This window comes from Peromyscus californicus, unplaced genomic scaffold (genome assembly GCF_007827085.1).
Source record: "Peromyscus californicus insignis strain IS unplaced genomic scaffold, ASM782708v3 Scaffold_24__1_contigs__length_46423439, whole genome shotgun sequence".
Lineage (NCBI taxonomy): Eukaryota > Metazoa > Chordata > Mammalia > Rodentia > Cricetidae > Peromyscus > Peromyscus californicus.
In genome coordinates this window covers 43,446,058-43,463,505 of record NW_026294535.1, presented here as the reverse complement: position 1 = coordinate 43,463,505, position 17,448 = coordinate 43,446,058, and the positions used below count along the sequence as shown (strand labels likewise).

The following is a 17,448-nucleotide window of genomic DNA, read 5'->3' as shown; positions in this document are numbered from 1 at the left end:
CTCCTGGGACCCTGGGGAACGGGTAGAACTAGTGCTGGGCGCTGCAATAACCCTGCAAAGCCCTAGGCCACATCTCGATGGATGGGATCGGGATTAAGAGGGGCTGGTTTGTTGTTCAACTCCGTTCGGGGAGCAAGAAACAACCCTACCCCTTCTGCGAAGTTTGGCTGAGGTGGGAGCGGGGGCGGAGCCCGGCAGGGGGGCGGATTCGGCCGCAGCAACTCCCCGGACGCACGCAGGCCTCAGAGCCCCCCAGCTTCCGTAGCCCCTCGGCCGTGAAACCTGAAGCAGGGTAGGGGGTCCAGCATGAAGCCCCCGGACCGCCCCACCCCTGGCCGCACTGACCGGATACTGGGGGTCATGGGGGGCATGCTACGCGCATGCGCCGTACCCGGGCAGGAGGGGGTAAGAAGGAGGGACCGCGGGTGGGGTCGGGGGTCTTTAGGGGACTTCAGGAGAATTGCACTCCACGACTCAGTTTACCCGCAAACAAAAGTTATATGGAGCAGTGGCAGGGATCCTTAAGTTCGCTTACAAAGGCCATAGGCCAGGTTCTTGTTGAACCTTTCAAAATAATGCGCAGTTTGACAGGAGGGAGAGGGAAGGGGGAGGTCAAGGCAGCCCGGGGGTGGGGGGTTCCTTACAGTGACTCTGTCCCAGCAGACCCCGAAGAGAGATCCCTTAGGGCCTGGGAGTACCAGGACAGAGAGTGATTGTACCGAGAAGGTCCAAACAGGGGAGCGCGAACCTGAGGTCCGCGCCTGGGCTCTGCAGCCGGGTAAGAAGCTGGGCTTGGGTGGGGCACAGTTTGCCATCCTGCGCCAAGGGCTGACTTCAGACAGATCCTCTTCATAGTAACATAAAGGTTTGCACCCAGTTTGCATGGGACCATTTAATCGCAGACACCACGCTTCTCTTCGCCTTCTAGCCCGATGTGTGTCCTCACTTCGGCGGGTCCCCAGCCCCCGAAGGCGGAGTGGAGTGTCCCCGCGCCCCACCCCTGGCCCTCGGCCAGCTCAGGCGCCTGGACTTCGCCTTAATTGGTGATTAGTTTTAGCTTGGAGTTCTGGGGCCTGGAGGAAAGAAGGGTCGGGGGAGAGAGGGCGGCACCTGGGTTGTGTTCCTCACAAAGTGTTCCCCATACACGCGTGTCCTGCGTGGGGCGCAGGGGGTGGGGTGGGGGGAGACAGCCAGAACCCCAGAACGCTTCACACGAGCCAAGGCCCCATCCAGAGAGAGAATCCTTCATCTCAGGGGCTAGGGGGCGACCGAGGCAGACCCCCCACCTCCAGGCTTCTCGCCTAACCCGGCGCCCCGCAGTCGCAGCTGGGATGCCAGAGGGCGCAGGATCTCGGGCGGGGGGAGCCCAGGCCCGGGAGGAGGGGTGGAGGTCTCGGGACGTGGAGTGGGAGCTTGGTGGAGCCCGGGGGAGGGGGCTGGGGCCGCGGGAGGGGGAGGCGGAGCTGGGCCGCAGAGGCCCCTCCCCGCGGCAGCACCGCGGCCCGGCCTGCTATTCCGCTCGCCGCGCGGCCCGGACCCGCGCACCTCCAGGGGCTCGGGCAGTCGGCCCCCGCACCACCCCGCCCGGGCCTAGAGCCGCCTCTGAGCCGAGGCCGGAGACGGAGCTGGAGCTGCTGTCGCATCCCGGCCGGGCCTCCCCCACTGTCCCTCCCCCTCTGGCTGGACATCTGGACCCCGGGCCCCCCGCACCGCCAGGGTTCCGGAAACCCTCCCCGCCCAACTCGGCGGCCCGGCCCGCACGGCCCTCCCTCCACGCTCCCCTGCCCCGACTTCCGTCTACTCCTGGACCCCCGCTTCCCATCCCTTTCCTCCCCAACCCCCCCCCCCCCGCATCCCCAAGCCTGGACCCCGGTGGGAGGGAGGGGGGTGTGCGCCCTGCGCCGTCCCCGCCCCGCCCCCCGTGATTCCCCCTGCATGGCCGGCCCGGGTGGGGGGTGCGGGGGGGCCCGGGCGCCATGCGGGGGGGTCACAAGGAGGGTCGCTGTGCCTGTCCCCGAGTGATCCGAAAAGTGCTGGCAAAATGCGGCTGCTGCTTCGCCCGGGGGGGACGTGGTGAGTGTGAGGTCCTGGGGGACAGCCTTGAGTAGGGGGTGGTGGTGGCTTGAGCTGGGGTTTGGGGCATCTGCTTGCTCCGGCCCTAGGGATTTAGGGTTGGAGCCTCTGTGTTTTCCAGGAAAGCGATTTAACAGAGACTATCTAAGGGTCCTTCCTACTAGATTTCTACTCGTCCAAGTTGAGGGAATTGGGGAAGGGTCAGAGGACTCATTGCTATAATCAGCTGGCTAGGAGGAAAAATTCTCTCACGATCTTCTTAGGCCCAGAACCATGTATCTTCGCTCACATCACTTGGCTGAAAAGTATTCTGAGAAGAGAGCAGGGGAATGAGAACTGGTGGGTGGGGGGTGAGTGACTGTCTGTAAGGGGCTTTGAAAGAACTCAGATGGCAGCTTTCCTCAATTGCTGACCAAAGATAACCCCCTGCTGCGCTCTCCTCAGGGCCTCTCTGTTGGGTATGTGCATGTGCTGGAGAGGTGGGCAGTCCAAAAAAAAAAAAAAATTATATAGTAATTACTGCCGCTGGAGGAGGAGGGGTCTGGGGGTGGCAGACAGCCGAGCTCTCCTGTTCTCACCCCTCTCTGGGAGAATGGTCTGTACCTATTGGAAGGGGGAGTGTTGTAGGAAAGCAGATGGCTACCCCCCAGTTTCCAGTATCTGCCCAGATGGCTGCCCCCACCCCCATATCTGTGCTGTGCTCAGGGTATGGGGAACCTCCGCGCGTGGAACTGGGGGAGTACAGGCCTCGGAGCCAGGTTTTCTGTCCTTCCGCCCCAGGGTGCCCTTGCAAAGATTTCTATCCTGGCCAGTTCAAATGAGAGTTGGCAAAAGAGGGAACCCTGGAAGACAGGGTCTGAACATCACGGAGAGGACAGCCTGGGAATCCCCCTAGGACCCCAAGTCTGGCGCTGGGGCAATGTCCGTCAACTGCTCTCTTTTTCTCCCGTTAGAATCCTACTCCATTGCTGGTAGTGAGGGGAGCATGTCAGCCTCTGCTGCCTCAGGTCTAGCTGCCCCGTCTGGCCCCAGCTCTGGCCTCAGCTCTCACCCCTGTTCTCCGGTCCCCCCTGGGCCAGTAACTGGCCTGAGGAGATGGTTGGATCATTCCAAACATTGTCTCAGTGTGGAAACTGAGGCGGACAGTGGTCAAACAGGACAGTATGAGGTGAGCAGGGAGTGCCACAGAAGTAGGGCCTTCAGGAAGGACCCTGGGAAAGAGGGCAGCAGGTTGGGGGGTCACTGGTCACTGGGGAACCCATCTACTGTTCATGACCTCAGTCGCCTGTCTGGCCTTAGAACTGGATGCTGGAACCAACGCTAGCCACAGGAGAGGGGTTGCCAGAACTAACCTTATTGACTACGTTGTTGGAGGGTCCTGGAGACAAGACACAGGTATGAAGAAATAGAGCTGGGCATGTGGCATGCACCTCTTCAGGGCCAACTTCAGCTACGTATCAAGTTCCAGGCCCTCCTGGGCTCTAGGAGGTCATGTTTCAAAATCAGTCAAACAACGGCTGGAGACGTGTGGCTCAATGGTTAGGCACACTTGCTACTCTTCCAGAAGACCCAAGTTCAGTTCCTAGCACCCACATCACGTGACTCACAGTTACCTGGATCTCCAACTCCAAAGGACCCAGTACCCTCTTCTGGTCTCTGTGGGTACCAGCACACACGTGACACCCCCAATACCTAAATAATAATAATAATAATAATAATAATAATAAAAAAAATCAATCTTAGGCCAGGTATGATGACCCACACCTTCAATTCCAGCACTCAGGAGGCAGAGGCAGGTGGATCTCTGTAGGTTTAAGGCCAGCCTGGGTTTATATAGCAAGTTCCAGGACAGCCAGAACTACATAGAGAGACCCTGTCTGAAAACAAACAACAAACAAATGAATATAGATCTGAAAAGGCGCTCCTCACTGAAAAGGTATTCCTTTTTTGCCCTGGGATGCTCTTACCTTCTAGCCACCTGAAGAGGAGACTTTGTCTCAAGCTCCCCAGAATGAGGAAGAACAGAAGAAGGTCGCCCTGGAAAGGAGTATGTAAGTTCCCAGCACACTCCAGTTCCCGAGCTTCCACAGGATTGGCCCGCCGGGGGTGGCTGTGGTCATGGAGGGTCGTTTAGTCCAAGAAGAACCGGCTGAGCTGAGGATGACTCTGGACTCTGAAGTGATGGCATCCTTGCACTACATTGTCCTCCCTAGGTTTGTCCTGAGTGAGCTGGTAGAAACAGAAAAAACGTACGTGGATGACTTGGGACAGATTGTAGAGGTAGTTTCCTCCTCCCAGCCACCGTCCACTCACCCTTTCCCTCCGCCTGGGGATACCTTCAAGAGGTGGTGCTCCTCTCTACCAGCTTCCTAGTGCCCTCACTTCTGGACTTGGTGTTGGGGCTACCCAGAGCCGAGGTTACATGCTCACAGTCCCGTCTCACCCTTCCCACAGGGTTACATGGCTACCATGGCTACTCAGGGGGTCCCTGAGAGTCTTCGAGGTCGCGACAGGATTGTGTTTGGGAACATTCAGCAGATCTATGAGTGGCATAGAGGGTGAGTGATGCAGCGCTGAGCCAGGTGCTGGGGGAGGGCATGCATCTAGTAATCTCTCTCTCCTAGATTCTGTGTCCGAGCCTCGGGTCCCCTGGGACTCAGGGAGCCTTGGAGTTTTGTAGGGAGAGTGACGAGGGCATGTGACTGAAAATCGGGGGTGTGTGAGGAGGCTGAGTGGTCTGAGGAGTGTTCCATGTGTGGTCCTGTCTCCCAACTCTTCCAGCTATTTCCTGCAGGAGCTGCAGCAGTGTTTGAAAGATCCTGATTTGTTGGCTCAGCTGTTCATCAAACATGTGAGGCCGGGCTCTAGCAGGGGAAGGACTTGGGGTGGGTCCGGGCTTAGTGGAGATGTGCCCTGGGTTGCCATGCCATCATCTACTCAACATTACCCCTGTTAGGAGCGCCGGCTGCATATGTATGTCGTCTACTGTCAGAATAAGCCCAAGTCAGAACATGTGGTGTCAGAATTTGGGGACAGCTACTTTGAGGTCAGTGGCTGGGGTGCCTTGGAGAGGGGGGAGGGAAGCAGAGAATCAGCATGAACAGGCTTTTCAGGCCTGTCCTTGTCCCCAGGAGCTCAGGCAGCAGCTGGGACACCGTCTGCAGCTCAATGACCTCCTCATTAAACCTGTGCAGCGAATTATGAAATACCAGCTGTTGCTCAAGGTCAGGACCACCCTAGTCCCTGGGGACACAGCTGGCTGGGACAGGCATTTCCTCAGTCATCTTCAGGGTTCTGAAGGCTCTACAGAGGCCCCTCCCTCCCTGGTGTCCTCAGGGCTGGATGCGAGCGCTGCTGAGGATGTGCTCACAACCTCCCTGAACATCTCTTCTTTGTGTCCTAGGACTTTCTGAAGTATTACAGCAGAGCTGGGATGCGGACTGACGAGCTGGAGGTGAGGTTCCCAGGAACCTTCTCTTAGTCTCGTGGGTACCTCAATCTCTGGGTGGTTCAGGGAGGTCTGGTTTTTAGGGAGAGGCCCCTCTGGTGGTGATGTGTGGAGAGGCAACTGTCTGCCTCTCTCAAAGAAGGCCTGTTTGCCAGTAATGGCTCTGTGTGTCCAACAATGCCCCTCTTCACCTCTATCCCAGCAAGCTGTGGAGGTCATGTGCTTCGTACCCAAGCGTTGTGATGACATGATGTCCCTGGGGAGACTTCGTGGATTTGAGGTATGGGAACGGGGCAAGAAACGGCAGTGCAGTGTTCTAGAGCTCAGGTCTTAGCACTCTGGATCCTTATAAGGAATCACCTTCTGAGACTCCACCAGGGTTAGTTGGGAGTGTCAGGGAGGGGGTGGGGGTGGGGCGGGCGCGGGAGAAGCAGGCGCTCTGTTCGAACCCTTCTTGTGCTCTCTCAGAGGCCAGCCATGTCCTTTGGTTCCAGGGGAAGCTGACTGCTCAGGGGAAGCTCTTGGGCCAGGACACATTCTTGGTGACAGAGCCCGAGGCTGGGGGTCTGCTTTCTTCCCGGGGTCGAGAGAGGCGCGTCTTCCTGTTTGAGCAAATTGTCATCTTCAGCGAGGCGTTGGGAGGAGGAGGAGGAGGAGGAGGAGGTCGAGGTGGTACACAGCCTGGCTACGTGTACAAGAGCAGCATCAAGGTGGGAACGGGCCGTGGGGAGGGAGCAGACTGGGGTGGGGTGACGCCTCGTGATATCTGACTCTTGGGGTTGGTGGAGGGGGCCTGCAAAACCTGAGGACAGTTTCTGTGTTTGCAAATCCAGGTGAGCTGCCTAGGACTTGAGGGAAACCTCCAAGGCAACCCTTGCCGTTTCGCGCTGACATCTAGGGGGCCGGAAGGTGGGATCCAGCGCTATGTGCTGCAGGCTTCAGACCCTGCAGTCAGTCAGGCCTGGATCAAGCAAGTGGCCCAGATCCTGGATAGCCAGCGTGACTTTCTCAATGGTGAAGCTCCCATCATCCCTCTGCAGTAGGCTCCCAAGGCCCTTTGACCTCCGGAACCCCTCCCCTGACCAACCTCCAACCCTTGGTTCTTTGTGCCTGGCTTCTCTCCATTCTCTCTCTACCCACCCAGAATCCTCTAAGAGTTCCAAGCACGTTCCATCGGCTAACTTAGGAGGGCAGGCCGGTGGGAGGAAGGGGGAAGCGAGGGGCTCCGTCTGCCTCCCCTGTGTCACAGCTCTACTCCTTACCTTGCCCCAGCACTGCAGTCACCCATCGAGTACCAGAGACGGGAGAGCCAGACCAACAGCCTGGGGCGGCCAGGAGGGCCTGGGGTAGGGAGCCCTGGGAGGCTGCGGCCTGGAGACCTGGCCCAGGTCAGCATGCACACACCTGTCAATGGCTCCCTCCCTTCCCTGCGGCTTTTGCCCAAAGGGGAGGTGCCCAGAGCACCCTCGCCCCTGGATGTACAGGTATGAGGAACAGTCTCCTACTAGGGTAGGAAGGGGAGGGCATTTGTTCCTCCCGCCCCATCTCTCTTCTGCCACATTCCTTTTGTGTGACTTTCCATCCTTACCCTCTCCGGTTTAATTCCGGGGCAAGAGGAGGGTGGTCTGGCTAGGGCTTTAACCGGAAGGGGGGTGAGCGTCGTCTGGTGGCCTCTGTTGAGCCTCAACTTGACTCTTCCTGCAGGCTCTCAGTGAAGCCCCCCAGACTCCTCACAACCCTCCAGCCCTCCCAGCTGTGAGCACCCCGCCCTGTCAGGCCAGGCTGGCCAAGCTGGATGAAGATGAGCTATAACTGGTGAAGGAAGGCCTTGGGAATGGTGCTGATTCAGCCACTGGGCCCTCAAGGAATCGGAAGAGAATCCTGGCAATGTGCCAGGGTCCTCTCTTCCTGGTGTGTGGAGGATGGGCAAGGCCGGGAGAGAGATCAACATGAAGGGGAGTGCCTAGACCTGAAAGGACTCTTCTCTGCACAAGGAACACAGGATCCGTCAGCTCCACTCCATGCATGGATCCCCTCAAATGGAGGATATGTAGGGGCTTGGATGGAGGGCTGGGGCAGGGACCAGATAGAGATGATTGGTTTTGTTGTGATTTTGTTTTCCAGTCTCCTGTGAATAAAGGTTTTGTTACATCACTAGGCTGCTGTCTTGGTGGTAGGAGATGGAGGGGCTGTGGTGGGGATGAGATTTGCTGGCCCTGTGAGGAGGGGTCTGAGGAGAAGAGGAGGTAGAAGCTGGATGTGGTGGCGCACACCTTTAATCCCAGCACTCGGAAGGCAGAGGCAGGCAGGTCCTTGTGAGGCTGGCCTGGTCTACAGCGTGAGACCTTGTCCAGCCTGGTCTACAGTGTGAGACCCTGTCTCAAACAAAGGACAAACGAGAGAGGGGTAGATGATCAAAGGACCCTCTGTCTTTGTCATCCACCGCAATCACAGATTCGCTCGGTCCCCGCCTGGGACTCAGGGGAAACTAGAGTTACCTTAATGTAGTCTCCCTTTATTCGGTCCTTCAGGGTTCTAGATTTATTCTTCAGTTCAAACTCCACCAGAAGGTTCACTCTACTGTGACCGCCTACTACCCGCCACACACACGCACACGCACACACACACACACATCAAGATACTAGTGTCTAAAATATCCAGGGTACCTTTGTCTGAGGCTTCCATGTTCTGCCGAAGATCGGGACGATGGAGAGGATCCAGAGTCTCCTTTGCTCTCCTCGTGGGGAAAGTATGTCCACACTGAAGAAGAGTGGGTTCTTTAAACCCAGACCTAAGAGTGGAGCGCTGAAGAGGTCTTCACCCCTCCCAACTCCTGGCACGGCCCCTGGGACAGGGGCAGCCAAGTGTACAGAGACCCAGATGGCCTCTGGGTCCCTATGTGTCTGTGTGTCCACTGTGTCCAGCAGTCCCCTGGGCTCAGTCACGTGTGCGGGAGCTTCCTCAGCAGACAATAGACCCCAGGGGTGGGAGGGTGTGGAGATGCTGGAGCCTCCCCACGGGCCCCAGGTCCCTCTGGCTGACAATGAGGGGAGGGATTCAAAAGGGGGGGGACAGGACGTAAGGCCCAGATAAGATTTCTGGGGAACAATGGGAGGAATTGAAGAGGAGAGGCCCACCCTCTCTGTACCCCACCCTGGGCTTTGGGGTCAGGGACCCGGGGAACCAGAGAGTGATGGGGGGGGTTGCTAAAGTGTCTTTGGATGGAAGAGGGGATGACAGCAAACGGCAGGAATGTGTGTCTCTTCGGGGACCACAGGTACATGAGGTGGGTGGGTGGCCCCTTTGTGCCCCTGGGGCAGCCGGAATCACCAATGCCGGCTGTAATGGGGCAGCCGCGCCAGCAGCGGGTGGCATGCCGTAGGTTTAAACGTGTACTGCTGAATGCCTACTTTGGGGAGAAAACTGGATGTAAAGAACAGGATTTCAGGGCTTTGCAGCTCCTATAAAAAAAAATTTCAAATTAGGTCAATATTTCCCCTAAACCAGGCCCAGCCACCCTTACCTAGCAGAGAGGTGGGTAGTTCTCTGTCCCTGTCCTTGCTCACTGGGTATTAGCTTTCTTGTTATAAAACACGTGTCTTGGGGTAAGCTTGCCACATGGGGAATGGGATTTGGGTGGGGAATCCCAGCTGGCAATAAGCTCTGTACCCCAGTGGTGGGAGTATTACAGGGGAAAGACCACTGACCCAAAGAAACCAGCTGCCGTTGCTCCAAGTGTAAATGAGGAAAGCCCCCCCCCCCCCCCGAGTGAAGAGGTGAGGTTCCCTGGAAGTGGCTGTGGGTCTCTTATCTCTCTACCGTTCCTCACAGCACGCCCCCAGGCTTCCAGGCAGTCAGATCCGGCTAAGGATGTCTGAGGAGGCGCCTAACAGGGACTTTTTCCACCCAAGCCTGACCCAAGGAGGCACTCTAGAGAGTACTCCTTACAGGTCCGGATTGGACCCTGCTTTATGGAGGCGGGCTCAGGACTAGAGGGGGTGGGGTGGGGGGGATGGGGGGCAGAGGGGTATTTAAGACCGAGAGACACTGCAGGGGGCCAAGGACAAAAAAATGAGTGGGCCACTCGTCTCCGGGACCTGCTCAGGTCCGGAAGAGGTTTCTGAGCTGAAGTCTCCGCTGAGCTCTAGGTTCAGGGAACCTCTCACCCACGCTCGGTTCCAGGAGCTTTTCGGGGGCGCAGAGGAGCCGGAGCTCCCGGCGGAGCCCTGCCTACCCTGGCTGTGCAGGCTGCGGAGGAGGAGGCGAGCCTGCGGCTTCTGCTCTGGGCCGGGGGCGTGGCGCGGGCTGCTGGCACGGGTCCCCCCGCTGCGCTGGCTGCCCCAGTACCGCTGGCGAGCCTGGCTTCTAGGGGATGCTGTGGCCGGAGTGACCGTGGGCGTCGTGCACGTGCCCCAGGGTGAGAGGCCCCAGCGACGACGGCCTGTTGCGGGGGGTTCCAAGCTACGGGAGGTTTCCAGGGAGGAACCCCGGGGAGCTGAGAGTGGAGCGGTAAGGTGGTGGGTTAGTAGCAGTGTCCCTGCTGGGTCAGAGAGGGGGAATTTGAGGCTCAGTTTGGGAGGAGGACTGTGGGACTCCATCATGTGTCACCCCCCCCATCCTGCCTCCTCCTCTGTGCAATCCTGTGAGACATCTAGAACTCTGTTCCACCTCAGAGAATTGAAAAGAGGCACAAAACCTGCCACCCAGGACGTGGGCAAGGATCTGTGACCTTGTCAGCCTCACGACCTCCCACTGAGGCCCATTAACCTCTCTGTTCCCTCAGATTTATAGTCCCTGATGCCAGTCCAAGAGTGTGGTGAAGGGCAGTACCTGGAGGCTATAGACCCCCTCCAACACACACACACACACACACACACACACACACACACACACACACACACACACACACATGCCTTTCCTTCTACTTCCTCCTAGGCATGGCCTTTGCCCTCCTGACCTCGGTGCCCCCGGTCTTCGGACTCTACACTTCTTTCTTTCCGGTTCTCATCTACAGTCTGCTGGGCACCGGGAGACACCTGTCCACTGGTGAGCAGCCAGACTGCCCATGACTTCTCTTTAGGATGAAAATAGTCAGCCGAGCGGCCGGGGGCGCACGCCTTTAATCTCAGCACTCAGGAGGCAGAGGCAGGCGGATCTCTGTGAGTTCGAGGCCAGCCTGGTCTACAGAGCGAGATCCAGGAAAGGCGCAAAGCTACACAGAGAAACTCTGTCTCGAAACAAACAAAAAGAAAGAAAATAGTCGGGGGTTTGAGGCTCTTGAGGGTGGGGAAATAGAGTCTCACTGTATAGTCTTAGCTGGTCTGAGACTACCCCATAGGCCAGGTGGTCTCCAACTCAGAGATCTGTCTGCCTCTGCCCTGCCTCCCTCTTGCTGGTATTAAAGTCTGCTACTTGAAAGCTTTGGGTCTCGATTCCCCTCTGCCACCGTCCCTCACCTACTTGCTACCTCTCAGGATATCCCCAACCCATCCCCACCCTCCCACCCTCGTTGCACAGAACTCTGTGACACCCCCCCCCCCCCAGGGCTCGCTGATGTGGATACAGAGGCGGGAGTTTACACCGATCTTCTTGTCCCCTGTGAAATTTGCTGAAATTTGGCTTTGAAGGGAAAGAGGAGGTGCACAGTCCGCTGAGAGCCTGCGGGAGGGGGCGCTTTTTGCCAGGGGGCGCGCCCTTTCCCTCCCTGCCCACCGGTTCTCGGCTGCGGCACCAGCCCGGGACCCCAAGCTCTTCACGTGCAGGCAGCTAGCTTCTACGAGGGTGGATGGACAGCAGCTCCCAAGGTTCTAGAACTGCGGGAGTGAGTCCGGGCTGCTGCTCTGGCCCAGGCTGCTAAGCCCTCTGCGTTTGGCCCCCGCCTGCAGGAACTTTCGCAGTCCTCAGCCTCATGACCGGCTCTGTGGTCGAGCGGCTGGTACCCGAACCCCTGGCGGGGAACCTCAGCGGCGTTGAAAGGGAGCAGTTGGAAGCCCGGAGAGTTGGGGCGGCAGCGGCTGTGGCCTTCGGGAGTGGGGCGCTGATGGTAAGGAAGGACCCAGGGCTGACCCCTAGGGGATGGGTCCACCGAAGAGGACGGGAACAATTGGGCCTGAGGATGGGCGGGTGTGTGTGTGTGTGTGTGTGTGTGTGTGTGTGTGTGTGTGTGTGTGTGTTAGGAACAGGCCTCGGCGGCAGGTCCCGAGCTGTAGATGTCCACCCCCCTCCACCTCCTCTGCAGCTGGCGATGTTCGCACTGCAGCTCGGTGTCCTGTCCACCTTTTTATCCGAGCCTGTGGTCAAGGCGCTGACCAGCGGGGCCGCGCTGCACGTGCTGGTGTCGCAGCTGCCCAGCCTCTTGGGATTGTCTCTCCCACGCCAGATCGGCTGCTTTTCTCTCTTCAAGGTGGGAGTGGGGGGAAAAAAAGAGGTTTTAGAAGTCACGGCAAAAGGATAACTCGGAAGGGGAGGGGCGGAGGGCAGAGGGATGGCGTGCAGCGGGGAAGGGGTGTAAGGAGGCACGGTGCTGCGGCGCGCGAGGGCGCTGGGGAGGGGAGAGCTTGGCTCGGGTCTGCTGGGCTGGTTAAGGCCGGCACCCGGCCTTTGCTCACGGCCCCTGCCTGCCTGCCTGCCTGCCTGCCTGCAGACGCTGGCCGCGGTGCTCACCGCACTGGTCCGGAGCAGTCCTGCGGAACTGACCATCTCAGCGCTCAGCCTGGCGTTGCTAGTGCCGGTCAAGGAGCTGAACGTGCGATTCCGGGACAGGTTACCCACTCCGATCCCAGGAGAAGTTGTCATGGTGAGGGCCACCCTAGGTCCCTGCCTGCCCCGTGCTGTGTCCCCCCCACCCCCACCCCCGCATCTTACCCATCCAGTGGGATCTAGAGGCTACCGGATCCTTGTAGAATGCCCCCTTGTGGAGTGCACAGGAGTCACAAGCGAGACGTCTCGTGGACACCTGTGCTGCTTCTCCAAGCATCTTCCGGAGCAATCGACCCACCAGAACCGCCCGCCCACCTGTCCTGTCCCACTTCCCGGGTCGAGCTGCCTCCTTTCTTCCCACTGCACGTTTTATTCTCTCCTCACGGGCCTCTACCGTAATCCACTGTATCTTCCTTTCATTGCCCACCTGGGTAACTCTCTTCCTGTGTAAATAAATGTCAGAGCTTTCCACAGGCAATTCAGATATGCTTAGATATAGTCCAGCTTCTCCGCTCAGAATGGCTCAAGTGTATCTTTTGTGCCCATCATTCCCAAAGGACCTCCTCTTAGATCCTCTGTCTGTCTCTGTCTCTGTCTCTCTCTGTCTCTGTCTCTCTCTGTCTGTCTCTCTGTCTCTGTCTCTCTCTCCCTCCCTCCCTCCCTCCCTCCCAGCAAACACTATGCCCCTTCCTTCACGGTAGGTGAGATATAATTGTTAGGCATCCATCCCAAACACTCCGTGGCCTCACGTGCTGAGACCACCCAGCCCCACACTGGGATTCTCTTTCCCCTCGAACCTCTTCTAGACTCTTCCACAAGCCCCCACTCTTTCTGGGCCCTAATTTGCTATTTCCCTCAGGTGCTTCTGGCCACTGTGCTGTGCTTTGCTTCATCCCTGGACACAAGATACAATGTCCAGGTAGTGGGACTATTGCCTGGAGGGTAAGAGAGAGAAGACGCCTCTTCCTTCTCCCTCCTCTCCCTCAGAGCCCTCCCCCCCCCCCCCCGTCCTGCCCCATCCTATCTGTCCTTTCTGCTCAGTTTCCCCGGAGCACCCAGCCCATCCTTACCCTGGATCCTTCCCTGTCTAGATTTCCCCAGCCCCTCTTCCCCACCCTGGATGAGCTGCCCAGGATACTGGCCGACGCGCTGCCCATCGCCTTGGTTACTTTCGCCGTGTCCACCTCCCTGGCCTCCATCTACGCGGACAAGTACAGCTACAGGATTGACCCCAACCAGGTGTGACTCTGATTGCGGACGCCAGCCTTTCCCAGAGGGACGCCTTAGCCCTACTCTCCCGTGCCTGTGTCTTCCTCCTCCTCACCCCTTTACGTTCCTCCAGGAACTCCTGGCCCACGGTGTGTCCAACCTCGTCTCCTCTCTCTTCTCTTGTTTTCCCAACTCGGCCACACTGGCTACAACCAGCTTATTGGTGGATGCTGGTGGGAACACACAGGTAAGAGAGAATCCTTGGGTGAGGAGAAAAGATGGGGTGCTCAGGCTGGGGTGACAACAGAGGATGGGGGCACAGGCAGATGCCCCAATAGCATCTATATATTAGAGGATGGGAACGAGAGAGGGATTATAAGGAGCAGGATTAGACAATAGTCAAGCTCCACAAGGACCGCTGTAGGCTATAAGCACTGACTAAAGCTATGGTGCCTCCGATGAACTAAAGATTATAAATAACATGCCCTGCGGTGGGGGCGCACACCTTTGATCCCAGCACTTGGGAGGCACAGGCAGGCAGATCTCTGTGAGTTCTAGGCCAGCCTAGACCAGAGCTGTTACACAGAGAAACCCTGTCTCGAAAAACCCAGTATATGGGCTGGAGAGATGGCTCAGTGGTCAAGAGCACTGGCTGCTCTTGCAGAGGTCCTGAGTTCAATTCCCAGCAACCACATGGTGGCTCACAACCATCTGTAATGAGATCTGGTGCCCTCTTCTGGCCTGCAGGTATACATGCAGGCAGGACCTTGAGTACATACCAACTTTTTTTTTTTAACACACACACATATATAATAGCTGAATGTTGTATTACATACCCAGAATTCTAGGCTGACTGAAGCAGGGGGAATCTGGGGCTCAAGGCTGTCTAGGATACATAGAGACTGTTTCAAAACAAAACAGCTGTGCTGGGGAGATGGTTCAGTGGATAAAGTGCTTGCTGCCCACACGTGAGGAGTTCAAATCCCAGCTCCATGGGTATGGCGACCTGTCTTGAAGACAGAAGTGGGGGATGGGGTGCCCTGGAGCAAGGGGACTAGCTAGGCTACCCTGTAACAGCAAGATCTGGGTTCACCTGAGAGATCCTGCCTCAGTGTGACAGAGGAAGACTCCCATTGTCAAATTCTACAAGAACCGGGACAGGGGTGTGTCATCTCTGCACATACTTGTACTGCTACACACACACGATAAAATGCTGACCTTTTCCATAAGGACCTCTAAAAAAAAAAATTACACGTCACCCTTCCCCCAGTATTTTTTGTTTTCCTTACTTTGCTGGTCCCCTAAGCAGATGGGTAGCCTGCTTGTCACGCCATCAGCACCAAGAGGACCTTTTAAGATGGAGATGGACTGCAATGGCGAGGTTGACCCGCATACATCTGAGAGATTTAACTGGGGGGCGGGGCTAAGTGTGACTAGCAGAAAGTCAAGGAGTGGGTGAGGAGGGCATGTATGTGCCAAAGGTTTGGGAGAAGGGAGACTTCTGAAGATGGGACAGGCTGGGCAGGGAGACCAGCTCCCACGGGTGGGGGTAGAGGAGGTTCTTCCTCCCCCTTGTCTGTCTTTCCTTCCTTGCAGCTGGCCGGCCTCTTCTCTTGCATAGTGGTTCTCTCAGTGCTCCTGTGGCTGGGGCCTTTCTTCTACTATCTGCCCAAGGTAGGGAGGAGAAGAGGCACTGTGTGCTTGAGTGGAGCTGGCTGGATCCCAGAGCCTTTGGACAAAGGCCCATTCTTCTCTGTCTCAAGGCTGTCCTGGCTTGCATCAACATCTCCAGCATGCGCCAGATGTTCTTCCAGATGCAGGAACTGCCCCAGCTATGGCACATCAGCCGCGTGGACTTTGTGAGAAATGACATTGGCCCAGGTTGCCACTCCCCAGCATCCCTGGCTTCTGCCCTGGACCAAAGCTGATCATTCTGGTCCTAAGTTCTTTAATCCACACAACCTCCAACACACAGACCTCATGCGTATGCCAGAGAAAAGGGAAAGGTTGGGATTCGAGCTCATCGGACCCAAGTGTGTGTTTGGGGGAATTTTTTGGGTGGTTATGAAGATTGAACCCAGAACCCCATGAATTTTAGCAGAGTTCCCTACCACTGAACTTCACCCCCAGTCCAGACCTCCCAGCCCACCCAGGGTCTGATTATTGCAGTTGGTGTGTTCACTCTTAAATAAGCCCTCCCCTCTGCCGCGCTTCCTTTCTCCTGGGTCATCCTTACTCATGTTTGTCCTTGAACCTGTGTTTCTCCTGGGAAATCCACCCATATCCTTGTCCTTCAGGCCGTGTGGATGGTCACGTGGGTGGCAGTAGTGACCCTGAATGTGGACCTGGGCCTGGCTGTGGGGGTGGTCGTCTCTATGATGACGGTGGTCTGCCGAACTCAGAGGTGAGCTTAGAGACGGGTACGGTTGAAATGAGATACTTTGGGGGTGACTACAGCCAGGCCAGGCTAGGCTCGGAATCTGACCCCAGTTTCTTCCCTAGGGTGCAGTGCCTGGCGCTTGGATTGGCTGAGGGGACCGAGCTCTACAGGCCACTCAGAGAGAGCCACAAGGTGGGTGGGCACAGCCACAGGAGGAAGCGATTTGACAGGGCATCTCTGACTCTCTCACCCTTTAGCTCCTCCAGGTTCCGGGCCTCTGTATCCTGAGCTATCCCACACCACTCTACTTTGCGACCCGTGGGCAGTTCCGCCACACCTTGGAGTGGCATCTGGGGTTTGGAGAAAGAAGCAAGGTGAGGGTTTTTGGTCAAGGAGGAGCGGCCCTCTGGGACTGGGAGGCCTGTGATTGGAGGTGGCCACATTGTTTTTCTCTGTTTACAGCAGTCTCCCAAGCTGGGTGGTCTGCCTGACAAAGGTGAGTCGGGATGACAGAGAGGGAGACTTGGCTGTGAACCGAAGAGGCGTCTGGGTACTCCGGCCTTCCCCCATCTTAGGTGCCGAGCCCATCAGGGTGATGATCCTAGACTTCAGCGGCATCAGCTTTGCAGATGCTGCGGGGGCCAGGGAAGTGGTACAGGTGAGGGCACAGGGAAGCTAAGGGAAAACTCCTTGTCACCCCACTCCCTTGATTTGGGTTTAACCCCTCTGTCTGGTTCCTGCAGCTCACCAGGCGATGCCAGGATGCCGGGATCTGTCTCCTCCTGGCTCAGTGTAATGGTGTGTGGTGTGAAAAGTGGGGGGTGGGGGGGGGACTGTGATGGGACACTTGGGGAGGGATTGGGGGTCCCCAGCACCTGACACCTTTCCCACACAGCCTTGGTGCTGGAGACCTTGACCCGGGCTGGACTCCTGGATAGAATGACTCCAGAACAACTCTTTGTGAGTGTCCAGGACGCAGCCGCGCATGCTCTGGAGAGACTGGTAAGGGCAAGTAGCCTCAGGGGCAGGAGCCGGGAGGTGCTGGGCCAGGGTAAGGAGGAAGAGATGAAAATCTGGGAAGAGGGATTGGGGGAGAGGACTGAGGAAGACCAAGTGGGAAGCAGGGAGAAACTAACTAGTGGACTGAAGGGCAGGGGTGGGGACACCCTTAATCCCCCAGCACATGGGAAAGGCAGAGGCAGGAGGATTTCTATGAGTTTGAGGCCAGCCTGGTCTACATAGGGAGTTCCAGAATGGCCTGAGATACACAGAAAGACCCTGTCTCCAAACACACACACACACACAAGTTAGGGAGTGTGGACCACCCCTCACCAACGTCGAAGACCTGCACTAAGGTCTCCTAAGGGCTGATTTGCTCCCAGAGAACCGAGTCTCGGATATGGATGGCTGTTACCTAATATTCCTGAACTGTCTTTTTCTTCCCCAGAAGCCCACTGGCCCGAAGATCTGCACAGTATGGGTCTGACCAAGGTCACCCGGAGTGTGAGAGGCCCCAACAGTATGTGTGTGAGGAAGGCCACGGCCCTTGAGCCCCCCACCAAATGCAACCAATAAAATGAAGCTGAGACTATCTGCAGCCCATGAAATGGGTCTAGGTGTCTGCATGTGGACCTCTCCA

The 17,448-nt window shown here is 57.4% G+C and overlaps 2 protein-coding genes across 6 annotated transcripts; both read left to right on the top strand.

Moving 5' to 3' along the window:
- Nucleotides 1-250: 250 nt before the first annotated feature.
- Nucleotides 251-7,675, top strand: Arhgef25 (Rho guanine nucleotide exchange factor 25). Of its 3 annotated transcripts, none has more exons than XM_052753544.1 (16): nt 251-405; nt 664-778; nt 3,027-3,241; nt 3,373-3,468; nt 4,048-4,124; nt 4,287-4,353; nt 4,528-4,631; nt 4,855-4,924; nt 5,030-5,119; nt 5,205-5,297; nt 5,477-5,527; nt 5,724-5,801; nt 6,016-6,231; nt 6,355-6,535; nt 6,794-7,005; nt 7,226-7,675. In XM_052753544.1, exons 1-16 carry the CDS (start codon nt 307-309, stop codon nt 7,331-7,333), a joined length of 1,872 nt encoding a protein of 623 aa, XP_052609504.1. In that variant the 5' UTR covers nt 251-306; the 3' UTR covers nt 7,334-7,675. The 3 variants fall into 3 exon arrangements, with proteins under 3 accessions (XP_052609504.1, XP_052609506.1, XP_052609505.1); XM_052753546.1 differs by lacking the exon at nt 251-405 and adding an exon at nt 929-1,043 and having other exon boundaries at nt 686-778; XM_052753545.1 differs by lacking the exons at nt 251-405; nt 664-778 and adding an exon at nt 1,857-2,073.
- Nucleotides 7,676-9,573: 1,898 nt separating this feature from the next.
- LOC128119871 (solute carrier family 26 member 10) lies at nt 9,574-17,400 on the top strand. Of its 3 annotated transcripts, none has more exons than XM_052753541.1 (18): nt 9,575-9,938; nt 10,457-10,567; nt 11,407-11,564; nt 11,760-11,924; nt 12,165-12,317; nt 13,080-13,162; nt 13,312-13,459; nt 13,563-13,676; nt 15,026-15,103; nt 15,193-15,288; nt 15,727-15,833; nt 15,932-16,001; nt 16,067-16,183; nt 16,275-16,305; nt 16,385-16,467; nt 16,553-16,607; nt 16,705-16,811; nt 17,257-17,400. In XM_052753541.1, exons 1-18 carry the CDS (start codon nt 9,593-9,595, stop codon nt 17,293-17,295), a joined length of 2,061 nt encoding a protein of 686 aa, XP_052609501.1. In that variant the 5' UTR covers nt 9,575-9,592; the 3' UTR covers nt 17,296-17,400. The 3 variants fall into 3 exon arrangements, with proteins under 3 accessions (XP_052609503.1, XP_052609501.1, XP_052609500.1); XM_052753540.1 differs by having other exon boundaries at nt 16,272-16,305; XM_052753543.1 differs by lacking the exon at nt 10,457-10,567 and having other exon boundaries at nt 9,574-9,938; nt 16,272-16,305.
- Nucleotides 17,401-17,448: the final 48 nt, after the last annotated feature.